Genomic DNA, 20,323 nt, shown 5'->3' with positions numbered 1-20,323 from the left:
TCATCAGGGGCCAGGGGGCAAGCTCCAGCTTTCTGGCAAATGCCTTACTGCAATTTTATGTTTAAGATCACAGAGTCTGACCCTTTCCATTCCTCCTCAGTTGCTGGCATGCTCTTACTGGAGCATGTCTTTCATCTAAAACTCCTCCTACCCTGCAGTTTGACTATGCCAGCTTCCATCAGGGCTCACACAATTTATTGCACGACCACTGGAAAGAATTTGCAGCAATTTAATGTCATATGTAGCTAAGAACATCTGAAGGAGGATGTATGGATAAATGTTGAATTTAATAAAAGAGTTAATTAAGCCAAATTATTTTTAGGTTATTTGAATAGACAGCAGTCACTTTTCTGGAACAGAGCATTATACTTTGTATATATAAAACAGCTACGCTTTTATAATCAGGATGATGGGATAAGGTGGATGAGTACTTAAGTAAATTAATACATTAATTTTAAACATTAAAATGCATCCAAATATCCCTTGCACCCCAAATTATTGATCCAATTTTTTCAATGAATGATTCTAAAATTTTGATTTTTTTTGCAAAATATTCCATCCTACCATCAAATACTTGTTAGCATCTAACACAGGAAGAGTGAAAAAAACGTTGTCAAAGCAGAAGTTTAAGGACAAAGCAAGATGAAATGTCCTCTGTTAGAGAGCAAGACTGCAGTTAAGAAATACTAAAACCAGTCCTCCAGCAGAAAAAAAGGCTACATGCCTTTTCTCCCCTTTCTTTTTTAAAAGCTAACAAATAGTAGGAATGATGTGTGCTTTCAGCCATGCTCTGATGCAGAAACTTGAGGAATATTTAACACAAGGTAGGCACAGTGAAGAAAAAGAAAAAATATCTGGTTATATTTCAACTGAAATCAAACATTACTGTATTCTTTCTTCCATGAAAATGAGAACACAGACCTTGGTTCTTAGCAGCTGTGTTACAGTGAAGAACAAAGCAGTAAGAAATAATTGACATTACAAAACCTTTTTTCAAAGGGTGCAGAATTTAATCTTTGGGATTAACACAAATACACTGTGTTGATGATGCAAGAAGTTCATATGGATTAAGATTAATAAAAGGATTCAGGTTTCCACCTTTATATCAGAAAAACCTTTTCTAGGGACCCACTACTTACCTGGCACATCTTTGATTTGATCCTGTAATGCTACTTCTACAAACTCATCAATATGGATTTTTATTACCTTCTGCTTTTCTTTCCCAAAGCCCAAGCTATCTAAGAGGGAGAGGGGGTATCTCTTTTCACCTTCCTGTAAACGTGCAGATGGAGCAGTTAAGCCTATATGCTCCCAAACTCCTCTTCAAATCAACACTGCACCAAAACTGTACAGTAATCCTTGCTTTACAGAACAACGCACTGGAAATACCTTTGCATGGAAGAGGTACCATGGATGGAGATCATCTGATTACCTCCTGTCATACAAAACAATTTTTGAAGAACTAGAAGACTTCAGCCTTTCTTTCTCTTCTCACAAGTGTAATTACAAATAAAGATCTCATGCAAGCAATTGGGCATGCAATTAATCCTCTCTCTCAAACAAATAACACCTGAGACCGAAAAATACCTCTTTTTAACACTCACTTCTTTAATTAAGTTTCTTGTGAAAATGTCTTACTTTAGAGCTTTATGCTCATAGTCTGTAAGAACTAGTAATGCAAAAAATTTCCTAGAAAAGTATGCTAAAGATTCTTAGCACACACACACACACGCACTTTCAAGATAATCTGTACTTTAAGTTCAGTTGTGGTTACATCCTTACCTCCTTTTCTTTCGCACTGCTGCTAGTGTCACTTTTTGAAGTTTTAGTATTGCCACCAACAGAAGCCTGTAAAATTAGACAAAAGTTCACATGAAATCAGTTAAGCCAATTAACCTGTCCACAAGAGCAAAAATAATAGAAAAATTCAGCTATTTTTTCCCTTAATTAACTTTTTTTTAAAGTTGTCCAGATTGCTGCTTCTGATCACGTTTGGCAAATACAAAACTAAATCAACGGTCAGCAGTAGAGTCCAGGCATACAGTCCCTAGCAACAAGTCACAGGTAATACCTTGCTTAGCAGCCTCCTTTCAGTAACCAGTGTCTGTGCAGGACTTGACAAAGCAAATATCAGCTCACAAAAGGACAGAAAGCTTATTAATTCCCATTCAGAACTAATCCAAGAACATAAAAGTTATGACACTCAATAAAGACTCACTTCAAAAATACCTTCCTGCAATTTTTTCCAAGTAGCATTTTCAAACCAGTTACATACTCACATTGCACACGCTGCATCTAAAAGCAACTGGTTGCCTGCCATCTCACTATTCCAACTTGTCTGTTGGCCCAAACCAGCTGAGTGGTTTATGGAAAAGGGAAGGGGAACGTAATCTCATTGTCCCATACTCAACATCTGAGAGAAGCACGGAGTTAGTTACTGATCAGGCACACTGAACCAGCCTTCCTGCCCGCCTCACCTTATTGCTGCTGTTGTCTTTCTTCATGCTGGATGATCTACTCTCTCCCTCTTGAGACTGTTTTGAACTAGCCCTAGATTCCACTCGTGAGTCCTTCTCTTGCTGAGATGAATTCCTCCCATTGCCTCCCTTTCCATCAACAACAGAACTTCTGCTCACTTTACATTTGCCGCTGCCATCTCCCAGGCTTGATTGGCTGCTATCAAGTTGTGGATGATACTCTTCTTTTGGTGCGATTTTCTTCTCCCCCACTTCTTGGCCTCGGCTCTCCAGTTTTGAGGGAGTTTTCTGCTCCCCTCCTTTGCACAGGGAAGGCTCATTTCTCCGTACTGGAACCCTTGACTTTGATATATCCGGAAGAGACACCATTGCCTTTAAAATCGTTTTACCAACAGAGGAAGATTCCTTGACAGATAAAGAGGAGCTTAATGTAACTGCTTTGCAGGTTTCATCAGTTTTTACTGGTCCTGTTCCTTTATTCTGATGTGCTTTGATTAAACTTCCCTCGTTCTCACTGACAACATTTGCAGCATTTTCCACAGCAGCCCCAACCTTGGCCACAAATTTTTCAAGTTTCTTCTCTGTCTCTCCCCCAGTCTTGACCAAAAGCTTTTCAGGGTTCTCCTCTGCAGCTCTTCCAGCTTTGGGCACAGACTCTTCTGGTTTCATCTCTGTGTCTGCTCCAGCTACATCCAGTTTCTTCTCCACAGCTGCCCCAGTTTTAAGTATGGGTTTCTTCTCTGTTATCCGAGTTACAGGCATCTCATGTTCAATTTTCACAGCATCAGAAACAGGATTTTTTTCAGGAGCACCCAACTTGTTGTTTGTATGTGTGACAAAAGATGACACCATCTCCACTGAAGCTGCATCAGAATCAGGGGGCACCGCTTCAGGGACAGCCCCTGTCGATTCCCCTGCTGCCAGCTTCACAGAACAATCTGACAGCACATCTTCAGCCTTGCCCACATTGGACAATTCTTCTGGTGGTTCAGTGGCAGGAGTAGACAACTCTTCAGCTTTGATTTCCTTCTCTGATGCAAATACAATGGCAGATTCAAGCAACTCTGGTTCGGTATTATCTTTAACTGCCTCTTCTTTCTCCACACTGGAAGGTGGCGGCAGCATCTTTTCTGACTTCGCTTCAGATGATTCAGTATCAGCAGATTTGATAGATGCCACAGTAGCTTCAACTCCAACATCCACTTTCTCCACAGACGTTTCTGCCAGTCTTGGAGCAGACTCCCTTACTGCTCTTTCAAGATGGGACTCAGAGGGCTCTATCTGTACTGCTGACATCTCGTCTTTGACATTAGAGATGGAAATGGGTCCTTTCTTTGCCACACTAGGCTCTACCGGAGGATTAGCAGCTGCTGTTTGCACCATTCCTGATCCCTCTGGATATTTTTTCAAGCCAGAGCTAAATGCATTTAAAAAAAACAGAAGAAATCAAACTATGTTGACAATTCTACAGTTACCAGTAACCTCTTGACGCCAATGGTGGGGGCTTTCCTGATGCATTAGTGCTTAGCAGTTGGAAATCTAGCCTATCAGTGTTAAAATGGTTAAAAATATTGAGGCAAACAGCTGATTAGTTTTACACTTCTTTTTAATCCACCTCAGCACTGCAAGCCTCTTACACCTTGAATTACATTACTTGTAGTCAGACCTCTCAAGGTAGCACTCTCTACAGATGTGCCCCTGTGACCTCAGCGCTGACATTAACTCCTAAAATTTAGATCCCCTGATGCAAGGCAGACTGTCAAAGTGTACATACAGCGAAAATAAGCTCCAGTCTCCCTGTATAACAGAATTCCCATAGTTTTATGTTTGAAGACAGCAGACTCTGCAGTCACCAACCTAGAAAACTCTTCCAGTAGCTAGGACTTTGAAGTTTGTTCTTTTTTTTTTTTTTTTTTTTTTTTGTTCAGGTTTGGGGGGAAGAAGGGGTTGCTTTGTTTTTAAACTGCATTGACCTCGCACAATAGCGGGGAACACAATACATGTAGAGAGGCTCCTTTTGGCCAGGCTCTGTTTTCACTGTATAATCCCACTGTCAGCTCCCAGGATAATAAAGCCCAAGATGCCAATGCAGAGGATAACGCTTTTCAGAGAACTTCAGATACAGTAAGTGCATTATTCTTCTCTGAAAGAAAGAATACACCATAGATGATGTTGGGAGACACTGAAACTAGCGATGTCTGTGCCCCTTTTCCCACAAAGCTTGAGAAAACGAGCATCCCAACACCTTGTGCATCTCTAGATGGAAAGGTGCCGAAATACCAATGCTGACAAACTTGCTAAGTGTCGAAACAAACACAAAAGCAGCAAATACATATAATTAATCAGTGGTTATGCACAATGGAGCAGCCTGCGCTGTGGTTTATCAGAACCTATGTATATGAATAAATACAAATATGCATATTTGTATAAACCCTCATGAAAATAAAAAAAAAGAGGCGAGAAGTCTGCCATTTTGTTAATACTCCTAGCATGATGTCAGCAAGAAAATGGAAGGCTAGATCAAATGGAATTCAGCGCTGACGAAAATGCTGTCTTGAAGCAGCCAGATGCAAGGGTTAACGAGACGAAGACACAATACATGGAGTCAACAGAAAGATGAAAACAGGCAAACTCAGTTAACAACTGTGCTATGCAAGCACAACAAAAACACCAATCTTGAAGGTTTCCTCTGGACCCAAGGGTACTGTCCTCTGCTGCTACAAAATGTGAGAGGAGAGATAAGAAGGGATATGAATTCTGCTTCAAAATCTGCTCCCAACAGTGCCCCACAAAACGCCGTGAATCTCCTTCACAGCCTGAGCAGCTCAACCCACAGTAACTGAAGTCTTATGAAAGAAAAGCAACCTCGCTCATTCCAACGTCACCCTCATCTCTAACAGGCTCCTTAGAGCTGTAATCAGTTTAAACTTGGTACTTGCAAACGTTTTGGGGTAAGTGTGTCTCATGAGTATTTCAGCAGTCAGGAGCAGTAAGATAGTCCTTGATTCTTAGCCTGGCCAAGGAAAGTTTCCGCTCTTTGAGCTGAGGAAAATAAATCCCAACAAAATGCATCCTTGAAAAGAGCAGAGGCATTCACGTAAGCACATCAGTCACCTCAGCCACAAGGCTAGATGAACTACCTACTCGGGCTGGACAACCACCAAGTTTCCAGAAGCATTTCAAAGTTTTTTCAAGATCACCTCATCATCCCAGGCAACCAAAGAGAGCAGTCGCTTCTCCTCCCCAAATTTTGCTACTTCTTCCCTCCCCAGAAACACGTGACAAGGACTTCATATATATAATAATAATAAAGATATTTTCTGCTGCTTTATGAAATGTAAATTAAAAAAAAGGAAAAAAAAAGAAAAAACAATCAGCCAGGTCACAAAAAAGAAGACAGTTACCTCAGACAAGGAGAATGTGTGTAGTGTTAGTTATAGGTAAAAAAGTCAGTCTTCCCATCTGTCCAACAGCCACAGAAGGATGCTGGGCAGTAGCTGGGATTCACGTGAGAGTCACTTATTTTGATTAATTACCACTGCTAGCTAAAGCCCACCAGTCTGGAACCAAAAAGGTTACCTGTGTGTCTGCCTACGTGCAAGTCAGAGACAGTTTAGAAACTAAATGCTTCCAAAATTGTCTAGGGCCTGAGTAGAAGTTTCATGAAATTAGGAGTGCCCAACTTTACTTTTGAAAGAAATAGGTCTTGAAAATATAGCGACAGTCCATGATACTACAATGGCGTTACTTGAAATTGAAGTTTAGGACCATTATTACACAGTTTTTGTTTGGTTTTTTAATGATAAAACTTACCCAGAAATATAGATTTGAGTCACAGAAGGGTGTTTTATGTCATATTTGTTAACAAGAACTCTTATAACGATCTATCCATTTATAAAAATAAAACATAATCAAGACTCTAAAACCAACAAATAGTTACTCGACAATTAGAAATTTTACTACAAACAATGTCGATAAAACAATTTTAAATGGAATATACCAAACCCACCATTTCCCATTTCTAAGTTCTGATGTTAATATAGCATCTAAACATTTTTTAAAATCAATTCAGGGACCTGTATCACAGCATGAAGTTAATGTTAATAAGTTAAACAAGGAGGTTTCAGTTTATTTTTGGCATTTGGAAACAGAAACAATAGAGCCAGGTGCTCTGACAGACGAAAGCGCTGTAGGACGAAATAAAGCAATCACTTCCTGGTTAAATACAGTAAAAAATTGTCTTACCAACATGTACATCCAAACATACTTTCCAGGACCTGTGGTAAAATCCTGGCCAAATTAGTAAAACAGTAACAACTGAATGAACTACACAGAAAACAGGATTTTACCCCATTTGTCCATGTTCTTTGAAAGCCCCAGATTTCAAAGAAACCACAAACATTACAGCTCTACAGCAATACACTGCACGTCCTGCGCACACAGAACACACAAAAGCTTGAAAGAAGTAACAGCAGGTAACAGGTGATGGATCTCACAGCCGGCCTTTTCATCAAGCTTAGTTAGAGAGATGGCTCAGCAATCTGCTTAATCTTGGATACACATTGCATGAACAGCACAGATAAATAAAAAAAACCCTTAAATACTTGAAAGGCATACCTTCCTTTGCTTGGTTCCTCTTTCTTCACTTCTTTTTTCACAACTTCAGCCTGAAAGGCAAAAATCAGGGTTCAGCATCTATGACTTTCAGAAGCATCAGCACAGAATTTGCATAACCCAGCTAATTAATAACACCATGAACCCAAATTTAGGCATGTATCACCTGAAAGATCAAATGACAGCAAACTGTTCTAAAACTGTTTCCCACAGAACACGTTTTTCATAAGATGACAAACAAACGTGCAAAGTAAGAGATTTTACTAAAAGTTTGCTAGAACTTCCATGCACATGCAGCACACCACTGTTTCGTTCATCTCATCTTCAAAGCTGTCATGTTTTTGGCAGAATTAGCTTTTGGTCTGTGATATACTTGGAAGAGAGGGATGTTAAACACATCTTTTCCTCAACAACACCTTTCCTGTACTGGTGAGGATGCTAACAGCTGGAGAGCTCAGGGTGAATACAGTTAGCCTGACAGGTAAGTATTATACAGAAAAAAGCAGCACACCTTTTCTAAAGATAAATTGTATTCTTTTCTAAAGATAAATTGTATTTCAAGTCAAGCAATTATCTACAGAAAACCCAAGGCCAGTTTCTATTCCTTAAAACCTTCTAATGCAACATTCGTTTCTTGTAGGTTGTAGTGACCATGGTTTTCTGTTTTCTGTTATGTAGAATAAACCTGTGGTACATTAAATGAAATAATGGCTTCTGAAAAAGAAAACAAACCATTCAAACTCCGCAGCTATCACATTTAGTAGTGTAGGTCCAAGCAATCAAAAAAAACTTAAAAAACTCAGTGTTGAAATCTCAATCTCTTTTCTGAAGGTATTCTACAAACTAATTTGAAGACTATCACTATTAGATAGAACACCAGATAAATTCAATGCACGTAGAATTCATTTTAATCTTTTATTTATGCACATAACTCCAAAGCCTTCAGTTTTCCCTTTCTAAAAACATTTATTTCAGTGATAAGTGCCAAGAGTAATTTGAACATCTTATAATGAATTAAAAATTATTTTGGTTTTCCTTCAGACTAGCTTCTGATTGAAAGGCTTCTAGAGAAAATAGCTTATGGCAAATGGAGCTACAAGCCTAATGTTCCTATGGTACTCAGGCATATAACACAGATTCTGGCAACATAACCAAGAAGATGGACAAGAGGTAACATACTCAAAATGCAGTGAAGAACAATAGATGGAAAAAACTTCAGTTTTCCCTCTTATCAGTATGACCAGGCCTTTTTGCTCTCCACCTCAGATATACATAAAAATAAAGTTTAGGAGTATATCTCCAAAGCACAGATTATTCTAACATTTGTGCAAAAGCTGTGACAGTCACATTGACAAAGACTGGAATGACACCAACCGCAGCCATGCTCTGTCATTCCAGTTGCACATCCTCCTTCACTGCTACAGGACTTTCCCCATATTCTTGTTATTTCAGCTGTATACAGTTCAGACGTTATCAGCAAAATTACAGAAACAAAACTATAATGCGATTAAGCGAGCACTTACATTACTGCTGTTACTATATCATTGGCATCAGTTACTGCTATCTGGCTGGTCAACCTCTCTAAATCAGATAAGCACTCTGTATCACCCAAAGTGTGCAGCTGGAAAGAAGTATTATTTTGAAAACAGAGTGTGAATGCCATTCTTTGCTGGCATCAAACTCTGCTCTAATGAAACATTTATAGTGACAAAGGCATGCTATTCTGTTGCTACACAAAATATAGGGGACAGCTATAAAGAGCAGATTTGAGTCACACAGAGTTTCCACAATGCCTCCTTGACAAACATTCCTGAGCATGAGCACTTAATGAATGGTATTTCACTTATTTTTCAGTGTTAAGGGACCTTATTACTTAATTTTTTTAGACTTGAGAAAAAGCTCGTAAGTCTGAAAAGTTGGTTATTTTCTTCAGCTGCAAAGTTAGTCTAATAAAAGATTTAACTCTGAAATGCATCTGACATCATCTAACACAATTATGATTTAGGTTCTTTAAAATGAGCTAAAGTTCGCCATATAAACTGGAATACAAAATACAATGGCTTGGAAGAGCGTTATTTTGTCCCATACAAAGAGAGTCAGCAATGGGGAGATACATCCCTGCAAAGGGGAATAGGAAAGAGAGGAAAAACTCTTGGAACACCTAATCCAGGCTCTTGCATCCAGCACTAGAGAAAAGAGCACCCTACAAGCCCGTGATCACCAGATTTTAGCTACCAGCACTTCACCTGGAGCGGGTCCCCACGCTGCATCAGAGGTGCCGAGGGATGCTGGCCAGCCCACTTTACGGTGCCCCTGCCATACCCACAGTACCACACCACCACACTCAGCTGGTAGGGATGCGGTGTTCATAAGGAAAGTTAAACCAGTTCTCTGAATCAGATACGTAATTAAAAACCATTTGCAGGGTTACTATATCGACTCTAGGTTAGCAGAAACTTTAAAAGGCAGATCACTCCCTAATGAACAAACTATGCCCCTTCAGCCACAGCCAAAGGCCCAGAACAACAAGGTGGGAAGAGCTGGGAAGGCAGGGTAATCACTGAATCTCTGCAGGCATTTCAAAGAGTCACACTTACAGAAAGGTAAAAAACTAATTGATTTTACAGTTAGTTTTTGGGCTAGGCTCTGCATGTGCACACTAACTGCTGATTTATTTGGAAAGGGGAACGATGAATCTGCTCGAAAAACACATGTGCCCAAATCACATCTGGCTGTGTATCACCATATGTCCTAAACCATCACAGATGCAACTTGACAACTACTGAAGGAGACCCCCACCAAAAACATGCACCTAAAATCTCTGACGCCTTATGTTTTTAAAAACTTGAATCCTAAACACTGTACAGCTACCCTATGGATTTCATAAATAAGGACGCTTTCCAATAAAGTAGAAGTTCCCAATACAAAAGAGTACACAACTTATTCTTTAAAAAACATTGAAATTCATCATGATGCTCAGTGCAAATAATACTGAGCTGACAGAGCCATCAGTAAGTAGAAGCACATGTCTGGGTGACTTTTTTTCCTCCCTGTTGAAGTAACGGACTGATGCCTTTGTTATCATTAGGCACCTGAAGTTAAAACTTTCTCTTGTGTGAATAAAAGTGAAGGGAGAAAACTAAGATGCCCTCTCCCTCCAGGCACTTCTTGTTTGAATGTTAGTTTTCAGTGGCATGACTTTGGGCTAACAGCAACACAGAGGGAATAAGAGCTCCAAGAATGGAATTTACATGGATAATCAATTAAAAAAAAAAAAAAAATCTCACAACCCACCCCCCCCCCAAAAAAACTCAAATAACACACAACACAAAAAACACATATACACTTTTTAATCTCAGTCTCAACAGAATATAGTTCACATTGACCTGGTTAGTCAGTCTCAGTTATATATGAACTTTGAAGAAAAATCCCAGCTGGAATTCAGAGGAATAAAAGCCAGCCTAGATCCCCTTAAAATAAACACAGTTTGGAAGATGTGGCAAGAGATGGAGAGTTGACCACTGGACAAGTGATTAACATTATTTTATTTGTTCAGGACATGAGAAAGGAGTTGAAAAAAGGGAAGGGAGGGTCATGCTGAACTAGTGAAATGAAAAATCCTCATGTTTGAGTACACAGTAAACAGCACTTTAGCTCCAGACTGTGAGAGAGACCATGTCTGGATTTACTTCTCCAGTTCGGAACCCATGCTATTAGCATGTCACTGAAGTTGACATTTCTTGCTTAAAGCTCTTTATCTATGCAATGCAACATGCACTAAGCTCCTTTCTGGTGTTCAGCTGCTGCAGCTTGCTGTTCTTTCAGCAAATCACTAGAAGTAAAATGGGAGCTGCTCAACACTGCAAGAATTTCATTTCTAAGACAGAAGATGGAAGCAGCCATAGGTGCACAGACCAATGCTGACACAGCAACGGAGTCTGGAATCAAGAGGACTAAAGCAGATGAACTGCTAAAGGTGAATCAAAGTAGATCAGAAAAATAATCTCTACTAAATCCTTTTCTAACCAGTACCAAATAGTTGCTTTCCTCTCTTCTTCCTTTTTCTCTTCATCTTTCATTACGAAATACGTTCATCAGTAGAGATGAAAGAGATTCTACGTATGTTTGTAAAACAAAGATGTAAAAGACAAACAGCAACACATACTTTCAACAGCTATGCCATATCCCAGAACACAGACTAGTTGGTCCAGTTCCCAGCTGTTGCAATGATTTTCACTCTCATCCACAATGACAGCAAATAGTGCAGGAAATACTGATATTGTCACCATTAGCTGCTCTTCACAGAAAGTTGGTTCTATTCCACAAAAACAATGTATTATTGAAAAAGAAGAAAAAAATCTTACCTCAGCAGACTCTCCATTGGGTGACAATGTACAGGACAATGTATGCTCACCCATAATATATGGATATTGCTTCAGGAAGCTGTACATTGATCTGGCTGACTTGGGACTATCCAGCTGCAGAATTGCCTAAAAGGAAAAAAGCACAACTTCAAATAACTGTAACTTCATCTTACTTCTGTACTGCACATATTGTACAGTATGGGATATCTAGTATTCATCTTCATTTTAAATTAGGTATAAGCAGCAATTTTTTATTAAATCCTATGGTCTTGCATATGAAGAACAGTGGACTCTTCCTTCTGAGAGGCTGAAGAAAGATGTGTCTCCCATTTGGAATTATCTTTAGAACTAATTAAGGAACTACATCACAAAATAGTGGAGCCTGGAGCTTCCCTACACACGAGTGTCTAACCTTCCATCTACCGAAAAATATTATATTTTCCTTAAAAACATCTTCACCTGTTTTATGCTTTATTAGCAGCTGGATACTTAAAACAGCTCATAATAATTGCATTTTAATCATTAAAATATACATACACACAGTGACTTAAATCTAGTTCATAAAGTAAAAATCCAATGTTAAGTGCAAAACCAGCAACATTAAAAATTAAAATATCAAAACTTTGAAAACTGAAAATCAATCCACTACATTTTGAAGTGTCCTAAAGCAAAAAGTAATTTCAGCTATTCTGACATTTTCACTTCTCATATCGAAATAATTTTTCCCCCCAAGTTTACTACAAAATGGGAACTCATTTTCTCCCCACTTACGCCTCTGATGTCAAAGGTTAGTAATTTTTCCAGCTATTTGGGAAATTTTACTCTCAGAGGTTACGAAACTGTTCTTCTATTATTCAGGCTAGATAATAGCTGAAAGTTTGTTTAGTTGTTTTTTTCCCCTTTCCTACTGCCCCCAACGAGTAAGGCAAACTAGTTTCTTGTTAAGGATGAGTGGGAAAGAGTCAGAAACTTTGATCTCTCATTAGTAGGACATTCATGGTATTGGGAGATCAAAAAAATCTATTTTTCTAATTATTTTTTTCCCCAAGAGAGTACACTTTCCACCACAGAAAAAAAAAAAATACTTGCCTTGTTTTTATTCTTCATTACAACATAATGATCTACTTTTCCAAACCGAAGTCCCACACAAACGGCTTCAAGTTCTCTGTATCCATCATCTGGCAAGTTTCCAAGATGCACAAACTGATTATGTATATTTTCAGTATTTACCTGAAGAGAAGCAATGAAAAAACTTGCTTTAGCTTTGTAACACACTTTATAAGCAACTACTGAACTCGGTTAGAAAAACCTTACAGAAAACTTCTGTATCACTCAGATCTTACCGAAAAAGAGTAGTCACACACATCCAATGTTCACATTTTTAGATTCACACCAGATTTTCCATTTTCTATGCAGTACATCAAAAGAACCAGCTATATATACTTCCAAGTATATAAAAGAATAACAAACTTTAAAAGATCACGTTGAGTGCTTTATTTTAAAGAAACACTTCAAAATACAGCTAAAGTTTAAATAAAATTTGGTATTTTGAAAAGCAGACACTATCTAGCCAGATTATAAATTGGTCAAGGCATATAAACCTATCCAAAAGACTCCAATCCTGGTTTTTAAGATGGAGTTTGGTTTACTTGATCAGTTTGTAGTAACCTAAAGTTCCCTGGTCGAGTATAATTTCTTGTGTTTCTCAATTTTCAAACAGAGTTATCACCACCACCATGGGGGCAGGATATCAAGGGGACGAGTAAATCTCTTCTGACCAGAAAGGATTCTGGTGAAGAACGTACTAGTAGGCTGACAGCAAACAGAAAGCCATCAGCAGCCACGTAGTGCCAGCAGAACCAGAGACTGAACCCTGGCACCAAATACTTTGTGCAGGATCAAAGGGAAGGGCCCTGGAGCACAAAGTCCAAAGGTACTAGTAAACTTCCGAAATCTTAAACAAGTCTTTCAAGTATTTAAAGAAATTCCCCTCCCCCAAGGTCTGGTATGTTTTTCTTCCATTATTCATCACTTTAGTAGGAGCAGAAAAGAAGTATTTCACCACAAGCACATCAGAAGCATAAGCAGGATACAGCAGCAGAAGTGTTGGCAGTAAGCACTCTGACGTGCCTGTTAGAGCCAAACAACAATCATAAGGAGAAAGCAGCTATTCCCCAGACATATTTGCCATTGAAAATTTAAGCCTTTTGGGGTTTCTTGGAAAGTGATTTAATGTTGGCAAGGGTCTTTTCAAGATGCTTTTTAACGAAAGTCACTCTTCTGAAGTTCTTATGCCAACTGTTTAAGCCCAGAGACACATTCAGACCCAATGACTGACCCTCTTATCAAGAATATTCTGAAAATGTTTTTCACAGAAGACATAAAAGCTATGATTTCTTTAACCTCTGCCTACCTACACTGTATGAAAATGCTTTGTACATCAACTGCCAGCTTACATTGTGTGCAACGAAGGAACAGGAGGGACAATAAGGGAGACACACTACGGTAAACAAAGCACAGAGGTAGCTTTGTTAGTTAAACTGAAATGTCCATCTATAAAACGCACTGGGGAAAACAGGTGGCATTATATACAGGCAAACACTGCATATTCTCCAAGCTATAGTGGTCAGCAGTTTGTTGTTACAACATGAAATAAATGTAACAGAAGGGGAGGGTCTCAAAGGACTCCTATTAAATGTTTAATTCCTTGCACTTCATGCATCATGGAGCTAAACTAAGTGAACATTTACTCATTTTATTCCCTGCTCATTCACCCATGAAAACATATATAAACATTTATTTCAAGAGAAAGCTTAGATAACAATTCAATTAGCTAATATTTCAGTATGAAAGATACTAAATTCAATTTAAAATAACGTATTTTGATATGGAGGAAAAGTTAGACTGCTAGCAACTTACCTTAGGGTCAGAGTCTTTAATTATAGCTGTAAATATTGCTTCCTTTTAAAAAAAAAAAAAAAGCGCATTGTGAGATTTTAACTGTAAAATATAGCTTCACTAGCAGCAGCTAACTGGCAGTCACTGACTCCCAAGAACTTTCTAAGGTTTCTGCTTTATTAATAAAATCAACAGCATCAGCACTTCTGACATCTGTGTTACTCTCGTATCAGAAAATCAGGACTCAAAAAGACATTTAACAGAATCAGTCTTCAATACGACAAACCATGAGAATGCATAAAATGTGGAGTGCATAAAAGTCAGCTGAAATACAAAGTCCTGCTCTGTATTGAAATGCTATCACATATCCTAGAATTTAAATATATTTTATTACTTACTTCATCTTTTATAGTCTTATACTGGGGCACCATGCTGATGCAGAGCTGATTTCCATCCAGTGACATTGGAAAGCAGGTGTAAAATTTAACCATAGAATCTGCTGATTTTTGATTTATTTCAAGATATGCCTTATAAAATAAAGAAAACAACATTTTTTTTTTAATTGTAATTTATCAAAAGCATCTCACATCAATACTTGCCATACTACATTATCACATTTGCATTTGTTAAAAACACATTTACTACTTCTCTAAGTAAAAACACCACTAAATAACAATTAGAATACCTTTTTATGAGATGATAGAATTAGCACATCCCTCAGCCCTCCAAATGGCTTTGCTAGGTTGGAAACTTCCTCAACAGAAAATCCTTTCTCAGGCAAGTTTGAAATAAGAACCACACATATATCATCAAGTTCCTGTGAACAAATGAAAGTAAATATTACTGATACTTCTTCAACTCCAAATCAAAACTATTATATTACTGAAAGAAGCTTTATTTTTACTATGTAAAACCATCATTAAAACTGGATGAAGGGCTTGCTTAAAAGCATGTTATAATACTTGCAATTACGTCAAAACCAAAGATTGTTTAAACCTTTTTAGGATTTAGTAGCAAAGCATATTAAACCTTTTTTTTAACCTTTTCTCTAATTATGTCAGGTAATCACCTTAATTACTGCTTAATTGTGGATGTATATACACCTAAGCTAATTCTGCACAAACCTTAGGTTGTCTCATATTACCTCATCAAAAATTCAAAGCAAATCAAAACTCCCTATAATTATGCCACTACTTTATACCCATGGCACGCCCACATGTCAAATATTGCAGGACTGTATGTGCAAATACTGCATCTAAAGAGAAGAAACCCACAGTACGGCAATACAGATGATCAGAGCATAAAGGAGCTTTGGTGTAAGGAGCAAACTTTGAGGGAGAAAAAAAAAAACAAAAAAAAAAAACAATAACAGAAGAGTGAAGCAATGGATGTCTATCTAATCACAAACAGCAAGGAGAAAATAAACTATTCAGTATTTCTCACAAGAAATTAACAGGAAGGGGATTTAAATCAGAGGTTTTCAGACAGCACACTAACACTTGGAAACTGGCACCAAGTGCATACTTACAACTTCCATGATTCAAGCACCTTTAAGACTGACCTGGCTAGCTGGTTCCGTTGGTTCTTCACTCTTTGCAGTTGCTGTCATGGCTTCTAAAATAATAGTAATTAAAAAAAGGAGGTGGCGTTAGTTTACTAGTTCAGCAGATTTCTTTAAATACTGGAGTTTTAAGAACTTCTTGCATTATGTTTTATCACCACTGTCACTGTGAAAAATTAAATATTCCTGCATTTATAGCGACAAATGACATTGGTGAGACACATGCAGAGTTTCAGTAGGGATAAAGAAAAATAATTACAATCCCTTAATTAACATGCAAACACTTTGCTGACATTAAGGACTTATCAGTTGAATAATCACAACCACAAGACTTTCTTGTGGGCACATGGGTACTATATAGGTGCCCAGTACATGCCCACAAAATCTTTATTTTTCCTGGGACAAGTCCACAGTGATATGAGAGAGGCTCAGGAAAGTATAGACAGCAGGAAACAGGAAAACAGCAATCATACAGGACAGGCAAGCACAGGTTAAGGAGAATAGCTTGTGTAAAATGGTTATATTTATCTCTTAGCAGGTTCAGCAACTACAACCTTGCCACATCTCCGCTATCACATGCATAGTAACTGAGAATTAACATACACTTATGATTAGTAATAGACTTTGTTGTAAACACAGCAGCTATAAAATACGGGGAAAACAGCATCCATTGAACCAGCTCCTGCAGGCAATGTAAAGCACTGAAATTAAAATAATTGGTGGTGGAGCTGTAAACAGAACATACAGAAAACCTTGCTCTAATAAGTTGTAAATAAAAGTTTATGTCCAAAAAAATGGCAAATTTTATGGCAAAAATATAATGTCCACTGAAAAATTTAAATCTTGAGTGGTTATAGCCACTTCAGTCATCACCATGAACTGTTGTTTTATGTTTCAGTCAGTGAACTTATTTTAAAAGTCTTCTTTTCTGATATCCTGTGTCATCCTAATTTCCTGGCCTCATTATCATTTAGCTTACAGTAACAGAGAGATTTAAGATGGAAATGAGAAAAACCCTGTCAGTTTGCAATTTACCTTGGTCAATTAAAGCTTCATTAAACTCATCCAAGTCCAATGCTGCCACCTGAGACATCTGTGCAAGCTCCTCTGAAAAAAAAAAATAAATTCATGAAGACATCACAATGTTAAACTCCACATAACATACAACTAGCAAAGTAACATAAAAATGGCATTATCATATCAGAATTACCTTGTACAGGTACAGTATCAGTCACTCCTTTCAACTGGGAATCTAATGGCTTCACAGGCTCTGTAACTCCATCCCCTTCTGTAACGTTCTTTGGGTCTGACAGCTTAGCTTCCCCAACTTCCACTTCAGCTTCTGCTGAGATCTGAAGGTCTTCATCTATAGATTTTGCTAGTAGGTAAAAGCAGAAAAAAGTATTCTTCATGTCAATATATTAAACTAAACTATTTGCAAAAGAAGAATGAACTGCACTATACATTTTTCTGCCAGATATTCAGAGACCTCCTGTTACATAAATTCCTGCTCCTTGCTACAAATAGGCAGAAAAGGTACATGCAGGAAAAGCTCATTCCAGCTTTGCCAAACAGCTGTGCAGCTGTGGTGATGTGAAAGGGTCTGCTTCCCCAAACTCATCTACTTTCCTTTGTCCTTTGCTATTCTACGACTACACACAGCACTAGCAATCACTGCGTTAGCCAAGCCCCAAGGCACCAGAAGGGTGCTTGCCTGTCCAGCAATCTAGTACGTTGGCAAGCCCAGTGAAAGCTGTGAAAAGCCTGGACTCACTACCTTAAATACCTGTTCTGGAAAGCGGGTGGCAGGGGGACAGAAAAGCACCTGTCTGTCTTTTCCGAGCAGAGAGTTAAAGTTTTCATTTGTCTTACCCACAGTATTTGAAGTTTTCTTGATTTTCTTATCTCCCATCATTGTCGATTTCTTAGCCTTTTCTTTTTTACCTAAATAAAATATCCAAACCCAAGTAAGTCAGTAGAAATGCTTATTTCTTAAATCTTACATTTGTGAAGTAAGAGTATAAAAATACATAACAAAAGTAGTTTAATCTGCAAAAATTCAACAGATTTGACAAAAAGAATCCCAAAACCTAAAACATAAGTTAATTCCAACACAATACTAAATGAAAGCCATGGAATATCTTTTGTGAATTTAGGATTCTGGTGAGAAAACCTTGTTCCTGAAAAAGAGTTTGTGTTTTATTTCTTGTAAATGACTGTAAACAATTCACAGCTTCCATTTGTGAGACAGCTCTGAAACACAGTTACATGAATCTTAATTCCATTCTGGAAACTGTATTCAAAAGCAACCATGCTGACGAATGACTCAACCAATACATCTTTAAAAAGCAAAATTTCCCATCAAAATAATGTCTAGTACCTAACATTACTCAGAAAAAATGCTCAATGAAAGCAAATAGTGTAAGCAACAAAAATGATATGGCTGTTATTTTCAATGTTTTGATAATATCAAATTTTTGTAAAATCTCATTGGCTTTTGATGTATTTACTGCAGTTTATCCTGTTTTCATTGAAATACTACCAAAAAAAAAGTTATTCTCCAATAGCATGATATACAAGTTCTTCTGCCAGACCAAGTAATAAGAACTGAAATAATTTCTGCTAGGATGAACAGAAGACCAGAGCAGAAATTTAAAAGCATTTGGAACGTACAAAGAACATAAGATACTGAGAAGCACTCGCAGCATCTGTGAAAGAGAATATTAAATACGTTATACATTAGGCTGAAAGCCATCTTGAAGAATTACACATTTCATGGAGCCAAATGTGCCACACTTATCGTCAACAGACGAGCAAACATTTAAAATTACGGAGTATAAGCACAGGTCAAGGTAGGGATTCTTTATTGAGACTTGAGGGTTGTTTTCTGTGTTTTTTTTTCTTTTTAAAGAAAGAAAGATAGGGCTGCGTGAAAAGGAAGATATTTCAAAGTATAAACTAGCCATTTTCTTGTAGCTCTGCACTTGCTTTCACTCACTATTATGAAAAACACTCACATAAGAACAAAGAAATGGGAACAAAGAGGTAAGGGAATAACAGAGTGTCCCGGTTTCAGCTGAGATAGAGTTAATTTTCTTTCTAGTGGTTGATGTGTTTTCAGATTTGGTATGAAAGGAATGTCGATAATGCATATTGGTTTAGTTGTTGCTAAGTGACGTTTATACTAGTCAAGGACATTTTCAGCTTCCCATAGAGCTGAGGAGCATACACAGAACAACAGAATGACCAATGGAATATTCCGTACCATAGGGAAGTGGGGACAGAAATCCACAATCTCTGCTCAGGTCAGGCTGGGCAACCAATTCACCAGGCAATGAGAGTGACTTGTGTCTTGTATATTCTTTTACCACTATTATTATCTTCCTTTTCCATTACTGTTCTATTAATCTGTCTTTACCTCAATCAAAATTTTTTATTTCCTCCCTTTCCCTCTTTTTCTCCCCACCCTTGTGGGGCAGAGGGGAAAGGGGGGAAAGGCAGGCAGAGAGGAGTGAGCCAGGAGGTGCGTGGTCCTAGTTGCTGGCTGGGGTTAAACCAGGACACAGAGGTATCATCAGATACAAGGTAACCAAACCTTACCTGTAACAGATTTAGTTGTCTTAGTGGTCATGTTCTGATCTTTTCTGGTATGAGCAAAAAATAAAGAAAAATCAGTTTTAAAGACTATTAATGAATATTAAAACAGCTAAAAAAGCTCTAAAACTATAAAATACAATAAACCAAACAGATATGAACTCATTTGGTTTCCAATCATTATAACTAACATTAAATGCATATAATGGTAACACTTACTTTGTATTTCGTGTGACTTTTTTAATATTCTGAGCCCGTTTTTTAATATTCATTTTGGCCTGGAATGGACAGAAAGAAGAACTTTTACTACAGCATTTATACTTTATTTATAAATGTATATATAGACATATAAAAGTATTATTAATAACTATTAATAGTAATAAAGTATATATATGTTAATATAAGTTGTTTCTTTCACTGCTTATTAAACTGATACCATTCACAAATATCAAATTTAACAAGAAAAGTGGAAAAGCGGCATTATGAAGTGCATTTGCATATTTATTTTAGAATGCCATTTATGAAATTAAAAATATATTAAAACTACTAAATCTGTTTTTCTAGAGAACATCAAGTTTTGGAGCAAAATACCAAGCTACACACACAAAGTATCATGTTTCACCAGAGGCTGGTTACCTGGCCAGGAGACACTTTTGGCTTTTCTGCTACACTAATTTTCACCCGTTTCCCATTTACCAGCACTGGCACAGTTTCACCGTATTTCACAGCTGCTATTACGGCTTCTTTGAAATTCATTTCCAAGAAGGCCTAAAATAAATAGTACTTTGAGTCTTTGTTTATATTACAGACACAAG

General features: G+C 37.7%; 1 protein-coding gene across 1 annotated transcript in view; it reads right to left on the bottom strand.

Moving 5' to 3' along the window:
- ZNF638 (zinc finger protein 638) overlaps positions 1-20,323 on the bottom strand; it is a 41,115-nt gene that overhangs the window by 6,102 nt on the left and 14,690 nt on the right. The window contains exons 7-21 of the mRNA XM_074148252.1: positions 20,145-20,276; positions 19,728-19,786; positions 19,515-19,558; positions 17,787-17,858; positions 17,125-17,292; positions 16,950-17,021; positions 15,915-15,967; positions 15,039-15,170; positions 14,752-14,880; positions 14,375-14,416; positions 12,545-12,685; positions 11,456-11,581; positions 7,095-7,144; positions 2,478-3,894; positions 1,783-1,848 (exon numbers count right to left, since the gene is read on the bottom strand). Of these exons, the coding sequence (XP_074004353.1) occupies positions 1,783-1,848; positions 2,478-3,894; positions 7,095-7,144; positions 11,456-11,581; positions 12,545-12,685; positions 14,375-14,416; positions 14,752-14,880; positions 15,039-15,170; positions 15,915-15,967; positions 16,950-17,021; positions 17,125-17,292; positions 17,787-17,858; positions 19,515-19,558; positions 19,728-19,786; positions 20,145-20,276 (2,703 nt within the window). The remainder of the gene's footprint in view (positions 1-1,782; positions 1,849-2,477; positions 3,895-7,094; positions 7,145-11,455; positions 11,582-12,544; positions 12,686-14,374; positions 14,417-14,751; positions 14,881-15,038; positions 15,171-15,914; positions 15,968-16,949; positions 17,022-17,124; positions 17,293-17,786; positions 17,859-19,514; positions 19,559-19,727; positions 19,787-20,144; positions 20,277-20,323) is intronic.

This window comes from Numenius arquata, chromosome 5, assembly GCF_964106895.1.
Source record: "Numenius arquata chromosome 5, bNumArq3.hap1.1, whole genome shotgun sequence".
Lineage (NCBI taxonomy): Eukaryota > Metazoa > Chordata > Aves > Charadriiformes > Scolopacidae > Numenius > Numenius arquata.
The sequence above is the reverse complement of the archived record's forward strand: the minus strand, read 5'-3'. Positions and strand labels throughout refer to the sequence as shown.